The sequence below is a fragment of the Octopus bimaculoides genome, chromosome 3, assembly GCF_046866305.1.
Source record: "Octopus bimaculoides isolate indiv1 chromosome 3, ASM4686630v1, whole genome shotgun sequence".
Classification (NCBI taxonomy): domain Eukaryota; kingdom Metazoa; phylum Mollusca; class Cephalopoda; order Octopoda; family Octopodidae; genus Octopus; species Octopus bimaculoides.
Window position 1 is genome coordinate 124,798,274 of NC_142930.1, and position 20,000 is coordinate 124,818,273.

Genomic DNA, 20,000 nt, shown 5'->3' on the forward strand with positions numbered 1-20,000 from the left:
ATAATGAAAACATGAAATATATACTGTAGGTTACCTTACAGTTCTCTTTAAAGGGTATTTTGGGAGTAGTTGTTTATAGACATAGCCATAACCCCAACTATTCATTGAGCCTTGATGAAGGGGTAGATATTTGCAGGCCCTTCGATACTGGTAAGATTGATGTTGTTAAAGTATTGTTTAAACTGTTGAAGAGGTTAATATCTGCAGAGAAGACATAAGTGGGGGAAAAGATTTTATTGGGAAGATCTTCTGGGGATGAAGGATTAAGGATAGTTATTAGTGAGGGAAAAGCATGAAGTGTGATGAAAGGTGGAGGAACCTTTCAGGTCAGGGAAACCTGAGTGGTGAAGGTATGAAATGCAACTAACTCTGATGGACAGAAGTCATTATGATAGTGATAAAAAGAGAGAGAGACAGAGAAAGAGAGAGAGGGAGAGAGTAGACAGAGGTGACAGCACATCTGTAAGCTAGAGATTGGACTGTGTCCTTTAAGGGTGGTGGTTAAAGACATGTGCAAAAGAAGTGGTGGACTTGTACACATATATACTGATACACATTACATATATCTACAAAATGAAACTTGAAATTTCCCCCCCAAAATTGTGATATGTGCCAAAATTGTGATCTGTGCGTGCTCACCATTTTTTTCTTTTTTCATATTAAATTCTGATATACTCTTTACTCTTTTACTCTTTTACTTGTTTCAGTCATTTGACTGTGGCCATGCTGGAGTACTGCCTTTAGTCGAGCAAATCGACCTCAGGACTTATTCTATGTAAGCCTAGTGCTTATTCTATCTGTATCTTTTGCCAAACCGCTAAGTTACAGGGATGTAGACACACCAGCATCGGTTGTCAAGCGATGTTGGGGGGACAAACACACACTCACACACAGACACACATATACATACATATATACACATATATACGATGGGCTTCTTTCAGTTTCCGTTTACCAAATCCACTCGTAATTCATACACTCTGAAAGGTATTTGTTGTAAATTCCATAAAAAGAACCTATTTTTCTGAAAGTTATAGGGAAATAAAGGAAACTCATGTGAATTTTCTGAAACTCTTTTCCCCACCTGCAAAATTTGTTTTCTTTTTCTTTTTCAAAAGTTCCAATATGACCAGAATCTACACCATCTGAAGTGTATTCCTAGAATATATCATTAAAAAATTTCCATTTTTTTGGAAGTTATAGGGAAATAAAGTCGGCAGGTGGGGGTACAGATGTGTAGGTATGTCACCTCCTCCTTGCTTATGTCTTTCCTGCAGGTGTTGGCTTACAACAGATTAAACAGGACCTTAACAGCATCAAACTCACCAGCCTTGGAGAGATTGCAAAGGTCATGGGCACTTCCCTTTCCTGTAGGCTTAACAGACAAAACATTGATGTACATGTGTGTGCGTGTATACATACATGCACGTATATATACATACGTATACATACATATACACACATGCGGGCATTTAGATGAACGAGAGGCTACCATTGCTTGTGCGTATCAGTATGTGTCTATGTATATGAGTGTATTTCCTTTGTGTGTGTGTGTGTGTGTGTGTGCATTCGTGCGTGAAATCCTATGGACACGCCCGTTCATTCAGATCATCTTCCCAACTCACAACACCTTGCGTGCAGATTTTTCAATGGTTCATGTTAATTGTGGTTCGAACATGAGCCTCTGCATGTGTATATGTGTGTGTGTGTATGTGTGTGTGTGTAATTGTGTGTGTGTGTGTGTGTGTATGTGTGTGGCTATATGCATGTGTGTATACATAATACATACATATTTATACACACACATAACATGCACATGCACACACACACACACACACACACACACCATGTATGCATGCATGTAACCATGCAGACGGTATATGTTCCGATCTACATACCTATCTCATTTTCTTCCTTCCTTCCTTTCTTTCTTTCTTTCTTTCTTTCTTTCTTTCTTTCTTTCTTTCCTTCTTTCTTTCCTTCTTTCTTTCTTTCTTTTTTTCTTCTTTCTTTCTCTCTCTCTCTTTCTTTCTTTCTTGCTTGCTTGCTTCATTCCTTTCTCTTTTTTTCTTTCTTTCTATTCTATTATATCATCAGGAAAATTTTTCGTTTATCTACACCATATATATAGCAACTGTTGGTGTATAAATTGACCAGAAATGGCCAAAGGAATGAAGTGGTCACTTCACTTTATACATCACTGACAAACAAAATCTATTTTTGAAAGATAAAATGAAACATAGCTGCAGAGTACCTTCTGCAGATAGTGAAAAGTACCTTCAGAGTACCTGAATAAATTTGGAGGCTTAACTCCATTCCAGGGAACATATTGCAGTTAGACACATTCATAAACATAGATGGACACAATCTTAACTTGTCTGAGGCAGAAACATATCCAGTGGGGTGAGGGAGATGATGGTGGGAGTTCAAAGTCAGCAAAATCAAGGGCCATCCCCAGACAGGACTCACTTTGGTTTCATTACTGATCAAAGCAAGATATTTAATCACTGAGAGTGCTCAACGATTCAACAAGTAGTCGATGCTATGTCTTTATGTTTGTTTCAGATTCGAAACTGAATTGCTGAAGTAGCCAAGTAAAGGATCATGGCTTAGAAATAATCATTTCATCTGAGAGGCCTAATTAGCTGACCAATTAACATTCAGCCATCAAGTGATTCAACCTTCTAGAATTTTCCAGAATCCCCTAATGAGACATAAAAATAGATGGGGCGACCCTTCCGTTTACTACCCCTGGACCCCACAAAAAACACATTGTCTACAGCAGACCTAAAAGTGGTGCCCCTTTAAAGGTGCCACTCGGGGCAGAACGTCCCTACCAACCTCACTAGCTACGGTAGTAATAATTACGTGTGTATGTATGCATGGATGTAGGTATATATATATATATATATATATATATATATATATATATATATATATATATATCTTTCTCTCTTTTACTTGTTTCAGTCATTTGACTGTGGCCATGCTGGAGCACCGCCTTTAGTCGAGCAAATCGACCCCAGGACTTATTCTTTGGAAGCCTAATACTTATTCTATCGGTCTCTTTTTGCCGAACCGCTAAGTTAAGGGGACGTAAACACACCACCATAGGTTGTCAAGCGATGGTGGGGGGACAAACACAGACACACAAACACACACATATACATATACATATATACGACGGGCTTCTTTCAGTTTCCATCTATCAAATCCACTCACAAGGCTTTGGTCGGCTCGAGGCTTTGCCCAAGGTGTCACGCAGTGGGATTGAACCCGGAACCATGTGGTTGGGAAGCAAGCTACTTACCACACATCCAGTCATGTATATATATGTATATGTATATGTATATATGTATATGTATATGTATATATATGTATATGTATATGTATATATATGTATATGTATATATATGTATATGTATATGTATATATATATATATATATATATATATATATACGCACGGTCGACCCTTACATATATATATATATAAGAATAAGTCCAGGAACCCCTGCGTAGTTGCTGGACATTTTAGTAATAACGGCCAAATTTCACTTAAACCACACGTTATTGTCTCAAATATTAATAAAAGGATGGAGTGGTCACAATTAGAATGTCCTTGATCGGAGGTGTGCTGGTGGAAGGTTGACACCTTGAACTAAGCAACAACCACTCCACCATCACCACGACGACTACGATCACCGCCTTCACCCTCTCTGCTACCGCTTTACCCCACCATCACCAGCGCCTTCTCGACCGCCGCCACCACCATCATTACCTCCTCCACCACTACCAGCATCACTTGCTCCTCTCTTCTTTCCGCTCCATCACCACACTACCTCCTCCTGCACCGCATTCTCTCTCACTTCTGTTGGTTGACTGTTAATTGTTCATTTGGTAGCAAGGGACAACACTTTAGAAAGTATTGTTTCTTAAGATACACCTTCACCCACCATTACCATCAACAACATCCTCACCACTACCATCAACACCACCATGATTGTCGTCGTCATCATCATCATCATCATCATCATAGCCACTACAACCATCACTACACGCCATCGCTGCCAACACCACTTTCACCACCGCAATCACGACTAACAACACCATCATTACTCTAAGCACGCGCGCATACATACACACTTCAAGCACGCGCGCGCAAGCACACACACACACACACTAATCAATGCCTAGTGAGTCAATTTGGTAGATGGAGACTGTATGGAAGACCTCGCATATGTATACACACACACTCACACACACACATACAGACTCACATACACGCACACATACACACTCACATACACACACATGCATACACATAAATACATACATACACACTCACATACACACACATTCACACACATGCACACACACATACACACACACATGCTTACGCTGCAGGTGCAAGGCATGGCTGTGTGGTCAAGAAACTCGCTTTGCAACACGTGGTGTCAAGTTCAGTCCCACTATGCGATATCTTCAACAAATGTCTTCTTCAGCCCTGGTCATGCACCCCCTAAAATTTTCGTGAAGTGCACAAAATCAAAATTTGCACCCCTACTTACTTTTCTCAGGTTCAGAAAACAGCGAGTAAAAAGTAATCTGTAAAAGGTAGCTTGAATTAGGTTTCTTCTCAAAGAACAGAGAACACAAATAAACACGAGGGCTCAGAGACCGCAAACCTCCGCCAAGGCAGCACCAACGTCCTCTCAACAATTAGCCGGAGATGATATTTAAAATAAGAATATCTAAAATAAACTCGACTGCTCTCACAAACGAGAATACTAAAAATGAACCTGACCACTCTCAAAAATTAAGTTAAAAAAAAAAAAAAACGGAAAAATAATCCAGAAATCCTTGTCCGGTACCGGATTGATTCCAAAATCTAATCAGTTTGTGCCAGTCACGAAGCCAAACATCCGTGAAAGTTTCATCCGAATCCATCCAGCGGTTCTTGTTCACGGACAAACAAACAAATAAACAAACAAACAAATGCGACTGAAAACAATACTTCTGCCTTCGCTAAGGCGGAGGGAATAAAAAAGAACATGACCTTATTTGTAAAAAAAATTTGGGGTCTGGGTTTGCGCCCCACTAAGTAAATTTCGTACCCGAGTTAGTGGCCCTGGACTAATCAATGCCTAGTGAGTCAATTTGGCAGACGGAAACTGTGGAAGACCGTCGCATATATATACATACATATTGGTCGTCTACTCCTTATACAGAGTTTCACCACCTCCTGTACCTACACCTTAGAACCATCACGGCATCTGTTGTGGCTTTTTAAACCAGACAATGTTCTGAGAAGACACCCACATAGATTGCACTCCTGATTTGGACCACTAAGACCTGTAGATAAGTTCTGCTCTTTGTGGATCTTAACATGTCTTTTGAGGCCTCCGTTGGATTTGCAAACCTTCTGGCATACACTGCATTCAAAGGTGTGCACAGGCATATAGTAAGAATAGTTGGTGGAGTTTCGTTTTCCAAGCGTTCACAGATGAGATTCGAGGCCAGCAAAAGACAGGCATGGTCTGTCACAAACTGTGCACACAAAAAGGTCATTGTCATTCACCTTCTCGATCGTTACATTCTTCCTTAGATCTCTTTTGAGTCTTACTTGCGTTATCCTGGCCTCTTCAAATGCTTTCACTCCACTCCACACCTTTGTTCGCCATCCAACTCGATCCGAAGCAAGGGTTTCTATATCTTCTGGAACCATTCCAAGTGACTTCATAGTAGTCCTTATGCCGTCCTTAAATCTTTTTAAAGTTTACGCTGATAGCGTTTCCCTTCTGCAAGCTCACCATAAAACAGCTGTTTCAGCATGCGTTCATCTGCCATTCGAACAATATGACCACACCATCTCATTTGGTTCCTCAAAATCACAGCTTTAATTGAGGTGATGCCTGCAGATGCAAGGACATCTGTGTTTGGAGAAAAAGTAGGCATTTTTGGTGGAATTGTTCTAACAGTTTAAAATGCTTTTCATAACAAGTACATGTTTCACAAGAATACAACAGGGATGGTAAGACAAATGATTTGTAAAGAGCCAGCTTTGTATTCTTATTTATATGTCGTTGGCACCAAACGCATGACTCCAAGCCACCAAATGCTTTTGCTGCCCTTTGAATTCGCAGCTGTATTTCCAGAAAAATAGCTTCTTATGGTAAGGAGTTTGCTTCCCATCCATATGGTTCCGGGTTCAGTCCCACAGCGTGGCACCTTGAGCAAGTGTCTTCTACTATAGCCTCGGGCTGACTAAAAGCCTTGTGAGTGGATTTGGTAGACGGAAACTGAAAGAAGCCCATCGCAGTATGTATATATGTATATACCTATGTGTGTGTGTGTGTGTCTTTGTGTCTGTGCTTGTCCCCCACTCATCACTGGTTGATAACCGGTGGTGGTGTGTTTATGTCCCCGTAACTTAGCAGTTCGGCAAAAGTAGAATAAGTCATGGGATCGATTTGTTTGACTAAAACGCTTCAAGGCGGTGCTTCAGCATGGCCGCAGTCAAATGACTTAAGTAAAAAAGTCAAAGAGCAACAAATACACTTCATAGTGTATAGGAGGAAACAAAGCTAACTCGTGTGAATTTTCCGAAGCTATATTCTGACATAATCGCAATCTGAAGCGTATTTGCAGAAAATTTCGTTGAAAAATATTCGTTTTTCTGAAAGTTATGAGGAAACAAAGTCGAGAGTGGCACACTTGTAGGTATGCTCACTGATATATCCATGTGTATATGGCGGCTAGCTGGAAGAAACGTTAGCACGCTGAGCGAAATGCTAAGCAGTATTTCGTCCGTCTTTACGTTCTGAGTTCAAATTCCGCAGAGGTCGACTTTGCCTTTTATCCTTTCGGGGTCGATAAATTAAGTACCAGTTGCGTACTGGGGTCGATCTAATCGACTGGTCCCCTCCCCAAAAGTTTCGGGCCTTGTGCGTAGAGTAGAAAAGGAGATATTCATGTGTGTGTGTGTCTGTGTGTTACCTCCACCACCTCCATTGCTTGACAACCGGTGTTAGTTTGATTATGTTCCCAACTTAGCAATTCGACAAAAAAAACCATAACAGAGTCAAAATATAAGTTCTGAGGTCGATTTATTCGACTAAACCTTTCAAGGCGGTGCTCCAGCATGGTCGTAGTCCAACGCCTGAAACAAAAGATACACTAAATATATATATATACTGTACACACACACACACACACACACACACACACACGGTTGTAAATTGCGTTGGTGACGCCGCCCACCTATGTCCGCCATCAACACCCCTGTTGCTAACACCCCCACCGTCATGTCCTCCACCACCGCCACCACTCCATCACCACAACTACCGTATCCCTCCCCACTACTGTCACTACCACTAACACCGCACCCCACCACCACCACCATTCCATCAAGCTATAACTATCACCGCCGCGGCAGATATATTCCCCCACCGCCACCGCAATCACGACCACCACCACCACACCCACCATCACCACCATACAGCAATATCTACTCCCGCCATCACCTCTACCACCCCGCTAACGTCATTGCTGACGCCACCCCATCCTCCCAAAACGCTACCCCTATTCCACCCCCTCCGTCGTCGTTGTCGGGGTGACGGTAGTAGTCGTTGCCGTGGTAAAGAGAGAAAGAGAAAACACAAGTTTTTTTACTGTTTCTCTGAGCGAGTGTCCAGTCGGCGGACCTTCTCTACATCACACGCTACAGTGACACCATCACATATATAAAAATTGTATCTATATATATATAGGCCCTCCATATCACATTACCCACTCGATTTTCACACATATTTGCGTTAAGGGCATTCATCACTTTGATTAGTGATAATAATAAATAGAATTATTGTTATACTTTTCCCTCTTTCTCTTTCACACACATTATACATATAAAGATTATACACATATTTTTCTTCTTTTAATACATAACAAATACACACAGACATAGTTTTCTAATATACAATAGTTAACACACATACACATGTATAAATAACTTTCTTTATATATATCAGTAAATATATTTTACTTTCTTTTTATACATACACACATATAATGACAATTTAATGCTTCTATAAGTTTGCATACAATAAACAAATACATAAGTATGGTATATATAAGTATATATATGTACTCGTATATATAACTACACCCACAGTCACATACACTCAGATAACATCCGCCGTTGGATTGGGGGAAAGCCCTGCTCTGTTCTTAACAACGACAAACATCTATGTGTGAAATATCAAGACTGTATGAATATAAAATATAACACAAATGTTAGAAATCTTACAAACTGTCTCTGCTTCATAGAATATTAGATTTCTTCGCGCTTGATTACTTAATCGATAATACGGGAACTTTTAATGAAAGGAACACTTTGTTAAACAGATATATATTGATATATATCAAACGATGGATCCTTTAAGGAAATTAAGTTTTTGGATAGTTACACTATTAACTCTTGGCTTGTCAGGTAAGAGAAACTTTTCTGTTTTTTTTTCAAATTTTAAACTCAATTTGTGTGATCTTTTTATGTCTGTCTACCTGTCTGTTCATTTATTTTTCTATCAGTCTAGCTATTTAACCTATGTATCTATCTATCTATCTATCTATCTATCTATCTATCTATCTATCTATCTGACTGTCTGTCTATCTATCTATCCATCTATCTATCTATCTATCTATCTATCTATCTATCTATCTATCTATCTATTTCTCACCCCTCCTTCCCTCTCTTCCGAGCATCTATATCTAACTATCTGACTGTCTATCTATATTCAATAATCCTTTTGATTGTCCGTCAGTTTACCACAAAATAATCTACTTAATATCTACCACTTTCTGTTTCCCCACTTTTTCTCTGGCCATCCTCCACCTCTCGTAACCACACACATACACGCACGCACGCACGCACGCACACACACACACACACACACACACACAAACACACACACACACACAGAGGTCCCCCGAAAGAAACAAGGCGGAACAAAATACTTTGGGTCTCGAGATGGCGCGTAAAGCTGACCATGCTTTTAGGGAGAGACCAAGTAGACAGTCACGGGCCCCTCAAAATAATGTGTCGGCTGACCCCTATCTTACCTCATATGCTTTGCATGTGTGTGTGTGAGAGTGCGTGCGTGTGTATGTGTGTATTTCGGCGTACCTACACAAGTGTGCTCGGCCCGGATTTGTTTCCTCATAACTTTCAGAAAAATGGATATTTTTAAATGGAATCTTCTATGAATAAGCTTCAGATTGTGTAGATTCCGTTTATATTTGTTGTGAAAAGAAATTTTCCATTTTTCTGTAAATTATGAAGTAACAAATTCCGGTGGGGGGCAAACTTGGGTAAGTATACCTTGGTAAGTCTTCTCTTAATTCATTTTGTTGTATCTCGGGATTATGTCAATAATAAACACGCGCACTGGTCCTATTTCATTTTTATTATCATTTATCAATTGGTTGACTATTCAAACAAATGACTAATCGATTGTTTGATTAATTGTTCGGTCCACCAATCAATCAATCAATCAAACAGTTAGGTTCGTCAGTCTTTTCGTTGCCGTTTTCAACCTCATCAAGTAAAATGCCCCTCTCTATTCCAGGTTTGTTTCGGGATCTAGGATTATCAAATTAACACCAGTACCTGAATGGTAGTTTTTTTTTTTATTGACTCCTAATGGACAAAGAGCAAAGACAGATTTCAGCGGGATTTGAACTTGGAACATAAATAACCGTAACTAATATGCATCAGGCATTTTGTCCGACGCTCCACCAGTTCTTCCAATCCATGGCCGATCTAGCAATTTTCTCTCTCTCTCTCTCTCTCTCTCTCTCTCTCTCTCTCTCTCTCTCTATCTATCTATCTAACTGTGGAGGCGCAATGGCCCAGTAGTTACGGCAGTGGACTCGCGGTCATAGGATCGCGGTTTCGATTCCCAGACCGGGCGTTGTGAGTGTTTATTGAACGAAAATACCTAAAGCTCCACGAAAACACCTAAAGCTCCAGGAGGTGATGGTGGCGAACCCTGCTGTACTCTTTCACCACAATTTTCTCTCACTCCTTCCTGTTTCTGTTGTACCTGTATTTCAAAGGGCCAGCCTTGTCACACTCTGTGTTACGCTGAATCTCCCCGAGAACTATTTTAAGGGTACACGTGTCTGTAGAGTGCTCAACCACATGCACGTTAATTTCACGAGTAGACTGTTCCGTTGATCGGATCAACTGGAACCCTCGTCGTCGTAACCGACGGAGTGTCACGATATACCTATTTGTCTATCTGTTTATCTATCAATATACATATCTGTTTATCTATCGATATACCTATCTTTATGTTCTGAGTTCAAATTCCGCCGAGGTCGACTTTGCCTGTCATCCTTTCGGGGTCGATAAATTAAGTACCAGTTGCGTACTGGCGTCAATCTAATCTACTGACCCTCTCACCAAAAATTTCGGGCCTTGTGGCTTGAGTAGAAAAGGAAGGCGAAAGTAAAGAATCCGTACACCCAGTGTTTAGGGTTAGGATTTAGGGTTTTTGTTACGCCGAAAACGGATGGTGTACGTATTCTTTACGTCCGGTGAAAAGGATATACTTAACTATGTCTGTTTATTTATCTACCAGCCTATCTACCTCCTAACACTTTAACTATTATCGCATGTCTCCCCTAGACCAATGCACCAATTTGGATCCCTGATAAAAACCACAGATCAGACAGATATGAAGTAAAACCTATAGAAACATTGCAACGACCCCCAACCCCGCCAAACCACCACCACCACCACCACCACCACAAATTTTCTTACCTGAAAGAACTGCAAACATATGAACAGATCAACACAACTGTGATCGGGAACTCGTGGCTGTTAACGAGGAATATTTAAAAGTGATATGTATATGTGTGTATAAAATGTATACACAGAATAAATAGCTTTAGGTGTATATATGCGTGCGTGTACATATATCTATATCTATATGTATGTATGTATGTATGTATACTCTCTTTTTTTACTCTTTTACTTGTTTCAGTTATTTGACTGCGGCCATGCTAGAGCACCGCCTTTAGTCGAGAAAATCGACCCCAGGACTTATTCTTTGTAAGCCTACTACTTATTCTATCGGTCTCTTTTTGCCGAACCGCTAAGTTACGGGCACATAAACACACCACCATCGGTTGTCAAGCGATGGCGGGACACACACACACACACACACACACACACACATATATATATATATATACGACGGGTTTCTTTCAGTTTCCGTCTACCAAATCCACTCACAAGGCTTTGGTCGGCCCGAGGCTATAGTAGAAGACACTTGCCCAAGGTGCCACGCAGTGGGACTGAACCCGGAATCATGTGGTTGGTATGCAAGCTATTTACCACACAGCCACTCTTGGGTCTATGTATGTACGTATATCTGTTCACACACACACACACGTACCTATATGTTTGTGTATACATTTATATATGTGCGTGCATGTGTACATTATATATATGTGCGTGTGTGTGTATGTGTGTGTATACGTCTTTGTTTCTTCGCACATCGCTTGACAACCGGTGATGGTTTCCTTACGTTGTCGTAAATTTGCAGTTAACAGTTTTGGCGGCAAAAAGAGATTGATAAAATACCAGAATGAAAAAGTGCATTCTTAAGGCATGGGCACACTAGGCAGTTGCTCGAAGACCTCAAGGGTCAAAGGGGCCCAATTCTATTAGATGTGTATTATGAGGTACGCTGTCAATAAAATAAATACTCTAGGACTCGGTGCAGTCAATTGGTCGGGGGACTATAGTACTACTGAGACGGCCCTGGGGGAAAGGTAAATATTAGAGTCCATTTGTTAGACTAACCTCGTCAGGCTAGTGCCCAATTAAAAGAATATTTGAATGTACAGAAATTTCCAAGGGTTCCCCACCCCCGTTTTTCGAACAAAAAAAGGGTTTTGTGGTATATTAGGAGATCACCGTAATATAAATAGCACCTACTCTCTTTTACTCTTTACTCTTTTACTTGTTTCAGTCATTTGACTGCGGCCATGCTGGAGCACCGCCTTTAGTCGAGCCAATCGACCCCGGGACTTATTCTTTGTAAGCCTAGTACTTATTCTATCGGGTTTTTGCCGAACCGCTAAGTGATGGGGACATAAACACACCAGCATCAGTTGTCTAGCAATGCTAGGGGGACAAACAGACACAAACAACGGGAAAAAAAGTTTTCCCCAGAATGCGGGCGGGTTTCCGAATCACCAAAATAAGGAATTTACGGGATAGTAAGGAGGTCAGGAAAAATCCCACTTTTTTTTTTTTGGTGAATTTTTCTGTGTATGTGTGTGAGTGTGTTAGTAAATATACACGCGTGTATATATCTCTTTTTTTTTTTTATAATTGGATCGTAAGGGTTTAGTCCAGGGTTGGCCAATCTGAGGCCCGCATGTAGCCCGCAGATTTTTTTCTCGCGGCCCACTTAATACTTTCTTGAAATGGGTTTATTTAAACGAACATTTAAACAATTTTATCAAAAATTAAAGATTGTAATGAAAAGTAAAAAAGAAAGATACTACTGTTTTTGCAACGATAATGTTTCATGTTGAATCAACGATCATTCATTCATTATTGTAATAATATGCATGAGAAAGCAAAATGCTTTCAATTCTGTCAGTATACAAGCAGCCCTTAAAAAACTTTCTGTGATTGAAGTGGCCCGCAATGTAATTCGAGTTGGCCAGGCCTGGTCTAGGTGAACACATCGATGCCAGTACTTATTTCTAAGTTTGATACTTATTCAGTCGATTCCTTTGGCCGAACCGCAAGGTTATGGCGATATAAACAAACTAACATCAGTTGGCAAGCGGTAGGAAGAAAAACACAATCAGAAACATACACACACGCACATACATACATACATACATACATACATACATACATACATGCATACATGCGCTAATATTACACAGCGAGGAGTGTTCAGCACTGCCTTGTGGTATATATTCTTTATTTTGGGGATACAAGGTTGCCATTAATTTCATGCTGAGAGAAATCTCTACACTTATGAAGCCTGCCGCATGGAACGTTGGTACTCGTCTCCATCTTGTACAGCAGACTTCCACACAGTTTCCGTCGATCAAATTTCCTCACAAGGTATTGGCTGACCCGAGGCTATAATAGAAGACACTTGTCTCAGGTGTCGCGCAGTTATACTGACTCGGAAACCACCTGGTTGCAAACCGAACTTCTTAAACAATATACGCTTTGCTGTGTTCATAAACTGATATGGAGACCAACGTGTATTTTATTAGCTCTCGAGGTTATTCTTTTGCATGCAAATAGCACCTACAACTTATTTCCTGGTTGTGCACTCTGTTTACTTGTTTTAGTCATTAAATTGTGGCCATGCTGGAGCACCGCCTTGAAGAATTTTAGTCAAATGAATAGATTTCAGTACTTTTTTTTTTGTTTTTAAAGCCCTGTACTTATTCTATCGGTCTCTTTTGCCAAACTAATAAGTAACGGGGACGTAAACACATCAACACCGGTGGTCAAGCGGTGGTGGGGAACAAACACAGTCACCCCCCCCCCCCCCACATATTAGTCTGTATGTATGTATGTATGTATGTATGTGGAGGACAAAGACACACACACACACACACACACACACACAAACACGACAGGCTTCTTTCAGTTTTTGTCTATCAAATTCACTCACAAAGTCTTGATCGTTCCGAGGCTATTGTAGAAGATGCTTGCCCAGGAATGTCACGCAGTGGGACTGAACCCGGAACCATTGTGGTTGGAAAGTAAACTTCTTATCACGAAGCCATGCCTGCGCCACGTATAAGGACGGTGTTCCGAATATCATTTTATTAATGTCTTTATTATTTAATGTCTTTATTAACAGCTTATTTTCACGAGAAGCCAATGCGGTAGCTTGAAGGAGTGGACACTCAATATTATGCCTACCTGTTGTGGCACTCCGTCAGTTACGACGACGAGGGTTCCAGTTGATCCGATCAACGAAACAGCCTGCTTGTGAAATTAACGTGCAAGTGGCTGAGCACTCCACAGACACGTGCACCATTAAAGTAGTTCTTGGCGAGATTCAGCGTGACACAGAGTGACAAGGCTGACCCTTTGAAATACAGGTACAACAGAAACAAGAAGAAAGAGTGAGAAAGTTGTGAAAAAGTACAGCAGAGTTCGCCACTAGCCCCTGCCGGAGCATCGTGGGGCTTTAGGTGTTTTCACTCAATAAACACTCACAACGCCCGGTCGGGGAATCGAAACCGCGATCCTATGGCCGCGAGTCCGCTGCCCTAACCACTGGGCCTTTGCGCCTCGATATGTCTACCTAAGCATACTAAAAGCCAATGCTGTTTCGTAACTATTCGCCGATGACCTGTACTTAGCTAATAGCGTCTTAATATTTCTATATGAGCGGGTACGGCTACGTGGTTAAGAGTTCTGTGCGTTCGTTTGTGCTTACTTGATTTCATGTTACGTGATAGTTGTAAACGAGTGTCACTATCAGACAAGCGGTATGAGAGTGACGCTCGCTTCCGGTGTTCGGTGCAAACATATCCAGCGGTAAGGAAATGCAATCTCACTTGAAAACAGGTGCAGGTTGGCCGCAAGGATGGCACCCGCTCGCAAAATATCTGCTTCGACGAAATCCGTCTGATTGAAAAACTGGACACTAAACCTTTGATGACGATACTCTCTTTACTTGTTTCACTCATTTGATTGCGGCCATGCTGGAGCACCGCCTTTAGTCGAGCAAATCGACACCAGGACTTATTCTTTGAAAGCCTAGTACTTATTCTATCGGTCTCTTTTTTACCGAACCACTAAGTTACGAGGACGTAAACACACCAGCATCGGTTGTCAAGCGATGGTGGGGGGACAAACACTGACACACAAACACACACACACATATATATATATACATATACGCATATATACGACGGGCTTCTTTCAGTTTCCGTCTACCAAATCCATTCACAAGGCTTTGGTCGGCCCGAGGCTATAGTAGAAGACACTTGCCCAAGGTGCCACGCAGTGGGACTGAACCCGGAACCATGTGGTTCGTAAGCAAGCTACTTACCACACAGCCACTCCTGCGCCTATGATGATGATTATGATGATGATAATCAGCTTATTTTAGCGCCATAGTTTGATGGTATAAATGAAAAGAGCTAAGTTTTGTTCGCTCTTGTTTTCTCTCTCACCAATGAAGAAGTCATGCGGTCATTCATTACTTGCTCTGCGCAATATAAGCAACTGTTACTTTGAAATGTCTTCAGAAAATGCATTCAATTCAAGGTTTACTCTGAACATTAACTGGATTGAATATTCGTTTTTCAATCTATCGTTTACGCACGCGTTCACACACACACACACACACACACACACACACACGCACACACAAAAGTTTATATAGATTTTCTATAGTATTCAGTGCCAGCAACGTAAGTTACAATGATTCGTATACGAATACGTCTTTGTAAACAATGCGATCGGAGATAGAAAAAATAGGTTACGGGTGTACACACACACACACGTTTGTGCGCGTGCGCGTGCGAAAAAGATAGATTGAAAGACGAATATTCCAATCCAGTTAATGTACAGAGTAAACCTTGAATTTGAATGCATTGAGTTTCTGAAGACATTTCAAAGTAACAGTTGCTTATATTGCGCAAAGCAAGTAATGAATGACCACAGGACTTCTTCATCGGTGAGAGAGAAAACAATAGCGAACAAAACTTAGCTCTCTTCATTTATTCCATCAAACTATGACCTTAAAATCAGCTCATCACCATCACCACCACCACCACCACCACTATCACCATCAAAAAGTTTAGTGTCCGGTTTTTCTTTCTTGCAACAATCAGACAGATTTTGTCGAAGCAGATATTTTGCGAGCGAGTGCCATCCTTGCCGCCAACCCACACCTGTTTTTCACTGGCACTGAATTCTATAGAAAATCTATAGATAAATTTATATCTACACACACACACACACACACACACACATATATATATATAGGTTTTAAAGCTTCTTCCAAATCGCCTGATGCAGGATGGGCATGAGTCCTGTTCAAGACTCATTTATAAACATTTGTTTTTACCCTGTTGTAGGAAGCTACTGTGTCAGGCGTAAGATTTCCAATAAATAGAAGTGCACAATTAAATCCTGATATTTACCTCTCGACGGATGGAGGAACAGTATACAATATGTGTGTGTGTGTGTGTGTGTGTGTGTGTGTGTAAAATTGGTCTATCCAACAGTGTTACACTGCTAAATTTAATGACTGTTTAAGCAATGTGTTTGTGGATAGTTGATGGGTTAGATGTAGTGCTGATGAAAGATCAATAACTCTTGAAATATGCATGTATACCCATTATCTATTTTTTCTATCGCTGATCGCATTGTTTACAAAGACGTATTCGTATACGAATATATATATATTGAACGGGACCAGTAACCACCCGGACCTTTTTATCTGGTCGCATCAAGTGGCTTCTAACGGCGGAAGCATGAACTACAACGGGCTTGTCCCACAGAGGACGTTTCCGGTTACTTTTGGGTACCTCCTCGTACACACACACACACACACACACACACACACACACACACACACACACACACACACACGAGTCGTTTGTGCATGCCTTAACCTTTTTATTGGCTTCTTTTGCTCATCTGAATATGAGATATTAATTAGTAACTTTTCTCGGAGACCTGAAGTCATATGGTTACTGATGAAGGCTGACTTGGTTGAAGCAGATAATTCATCTGTCGAACGAATATCCAGTTAAATAAGCAAACTCTGTATTTAAACATTCATTGAATATTTTAGTGAACATAGCCCTCTTTGTGTTTTCTTTTAATCGTGAGTATTTGGAATAGAAATTGAAATTTTGAAAAAATGTTTTTTGCTGAATCTGTAAATGTGAAAAAAGTTTCTTAAAATACATGGCAATAACAAATAAAAATGTAACAAGGCACAGAAATGCTTATTCCGTAAATCTTCTGTCAGCTCTGACTAAGCAGATCTCTGATAAAAGGCATCCCAGCAGGTGTGTCACTGTGTTCTACTGAGCATATGGAAGCACTTATGTTAATATTTTAACTCGAAACAAAAGAAATGATTTTTCTGTTTTTCTTCAGAAACCAAAGATGGTAATTTTTTCTTTAAAATAATACCGTTTTTGCAGTATCATGATATCATCTCGTCATAATAAAACTACCTACAGCTATGGTTACACTCAATGTTGTTGATAGCTTCTTGGAAAGTACAACTTAAGGAAAACGACCGAAAGCGAAACAAATTTTGCCATAGGACTCAATGATATAAACTAGAGTTACATTCCTACAGTGTTGTTCCTCATCAAAAAACATCAACAAACCTTTAAATAATGATTCAAAGCATTTCTAATATTAAACATTGAAATATTGAAATATATACGTTATAAAGCGTTCAAGAAAAATTTCTAAAATAATAACGTATCTATTTATTCTCGACAGGAAATATTTGACAGAGATTCAAAAGTTAGGAATTGTATTTAGAAAAATAATAGCCATTGCATCAGGCGGCAAACATTCTTACCAAAGTCTGATCATGTGATCACGAGTTCATTTATTATAAAAGTTAATTAACATTGGTCATTCATATCAGTAGATAGTGTCACGGGAAGACTGTTCTTCTGGTGATGGTAGTGGTGATGGTGGTGGTGGTGGTTGCTGTTGATGTTGTTTAACCCTAGGTCAGACCCAATCCAGTCATTCAGAGCATGATCCTTTCATCTTTTAAACACATTAATCGGATTACATTTCATCCTTTTTTAAAACGATGTGTGTGCATGTATGTGTGCGTGTGTATGTGCTTATACGTGTGTGTGTGTGTTTGCGTGCACTTGTGCGTGTGTTTGTGTGTGTGCGCGTGCGAGCGCGCGAATATAATCATTTATACAACCATATATGATCTTTACATAATCTTATATAAATCAACATCCACTTTACTATGCTTCCATGGGTCACACGGAATCCGTTGAAGCAGATTTTCTTCGGCCAAATGCTCCCCCAGTTGCCAACCTTCACCGGTTTCCAAGCAAGGTAATATTTCCCTATGGCCGGACATGTTATCACGTAAGACTGAAAATGAAGAGATCGATCACTTTCCATCGTTCGACGAGGAGCATTCAGTTATTCGATCAACTGAATTTCCTGCTCTTGAATTAATGAGTAGATGGCTGAGTATTCCAGAGACATGTGTACACTTAATATAATTCTTCAGATTGTTTGATAAAGACAAAACTTCGAAGCCACTATCAACTTCCGTTGTAAAATTCTTTTCTACTCTAGGCACAAGTCTTTCTCACTTTCCGAGCGTTAAACTAATACATCTGATTGTTGTTTACACGCCCGTCTTCGTCTTTTGTTTTTTAGTAAATTCTCAAAATTTTCACTACACACACACACACACACACACACACACATATATACACGATGGGCTTCTTTCAGTTTCCGTCCACTAAATCCACACACAAGGCTTTGGTCGGCCGGATGCCATAGTAGAAAACACTTCGGAACCATGTGGTTGGTAAGCAAGCTTCTTACCATATGTCCACGCCCCATTATAGAGAAAAAAAAAGAAAAGAAAAATATCGTTGTTATCGTCTTGTTAGCATCAAAATCATCACCATAATGGTTATCATCACTTCCACCGTCGCCAGGCAGCGAGCTGGCAAAAACGTTAGCACACCGGGCCAAATGCTTAGCGGTATTTCGTCTGCCACTGCGTTCTGAGTTCAAATTCCGCCGAGGTCGACTTTGCCTTTCATCCTTTCGGGGTCGATAAATTAAGTACCAGTTACGCACTGGGGTCGATATAATCGACTTAATCCGTTTGTCCGTTCTTGTTTGTCCCCTCTGTGTGTAGCCCTTTGTGGGCAGTAAAGAAATAGGTATTTCGTCTGTCTTTACGTTCTGAGTTCAAATTCCGCCGAGGTCGACTTTGCCTTTCGGGGTCGATAAATTAAGTACCAGTTGCGTACTGGGATCGATCTAATCGACTGCCCCCCCTCCCCCAAAATTTCGGGCCTTGTGCCTAGAGTAGAAAAGATTGTTTTCACCGTCACCTTGAAAAGGAAAGTGAGGATAGAAAGGGAAGTGTTATCTTCTAGCAAATTTGTTGAAAGGTGGGTGGATGTCGGAAAAATGGCCAGTATGGATGGACCAATTCTGAGAATACACCTATAAAAAAAAATGTATAAAAGTAGAAGGGCTCTTGTTCTGTTGATTAGGCACCCGTGGCTTTTCTGGGTTTTTCCACGAGTAACCTTTAAAGCGCCTCCCCCTATTGGGAGTTTTTTAACATTGTTTTATTACTCTTTACTCTTTTACTTGTTTCAGTCATTTGACTGTGGCCATGCTGGAGCACCACCTTTAGTCGAGCAAATCGACCCCAGGACTTATTCTTTGTAAGCCTAGTACTTATTCTATCGGTCTCTTTTTGCCGAACCGCTAAGATACGGAGACCTAAACACACTACCATCGGTTGTCAAGCGATGTTGGGGGACAAACACAGACACATAAACATATACACACACATACATACATACATATATATATATATATATATATATATATATATATACGATGGGCTTCTTTCAGTTTCCATCTACCAAACCCACTCACAAGGCTTTGGTCGGGCCGAGGCTATAGTAGAAGACACTTGCCCAAGGTGCCACGCAGTTGGACTGAACCCGGAACCATGTGGTTGGTAAGCAAGCTACTTACCACACAGCCACTCCTGCGCCTAGTATTGTTATCAAATGTTTACACGAATGTGTTGTTCTTTTCGCAAACCCCTTTGTATATCGTCTTGTGTTGTCCTGTAATGTTTTGATTTATATCAGCCCTTGTGACCAATAAAAGAATGAATCATTTTCACCGTCGTCCTCGTCGTTGCGGTTCTTCACATCA

The 20,000-nt window shown here is 40.6% G+C and overlaps 1 protein-coding gene across 1 annotated transcript in view; it reads left to right on the plus strand.

Moving 5' to 3' along the window:
• The first annotated feature begins 7,584 nt into the window (after nucleotides 1–7,584).
• LOC106876528 (uncharacterized) overlaps nucleotides 7,585–20,000 on the plus strand; it is a 67,932-nt gene continuing 55,516 nt past the window's right edge. The window contains exon 1 of the mRNA XM_014925111.3: nucleotides 7,585–8,489. Within this exon, the coding sequence (XP_014780597.1) occupies nucleotides 8,429–8,489 (61 nt within the window). The 5' untranslated portion in view covers nucleotides 7,585–8,428. The remainder of the gene's footprint in view (nucleotides 8,490–20,000) is intronic.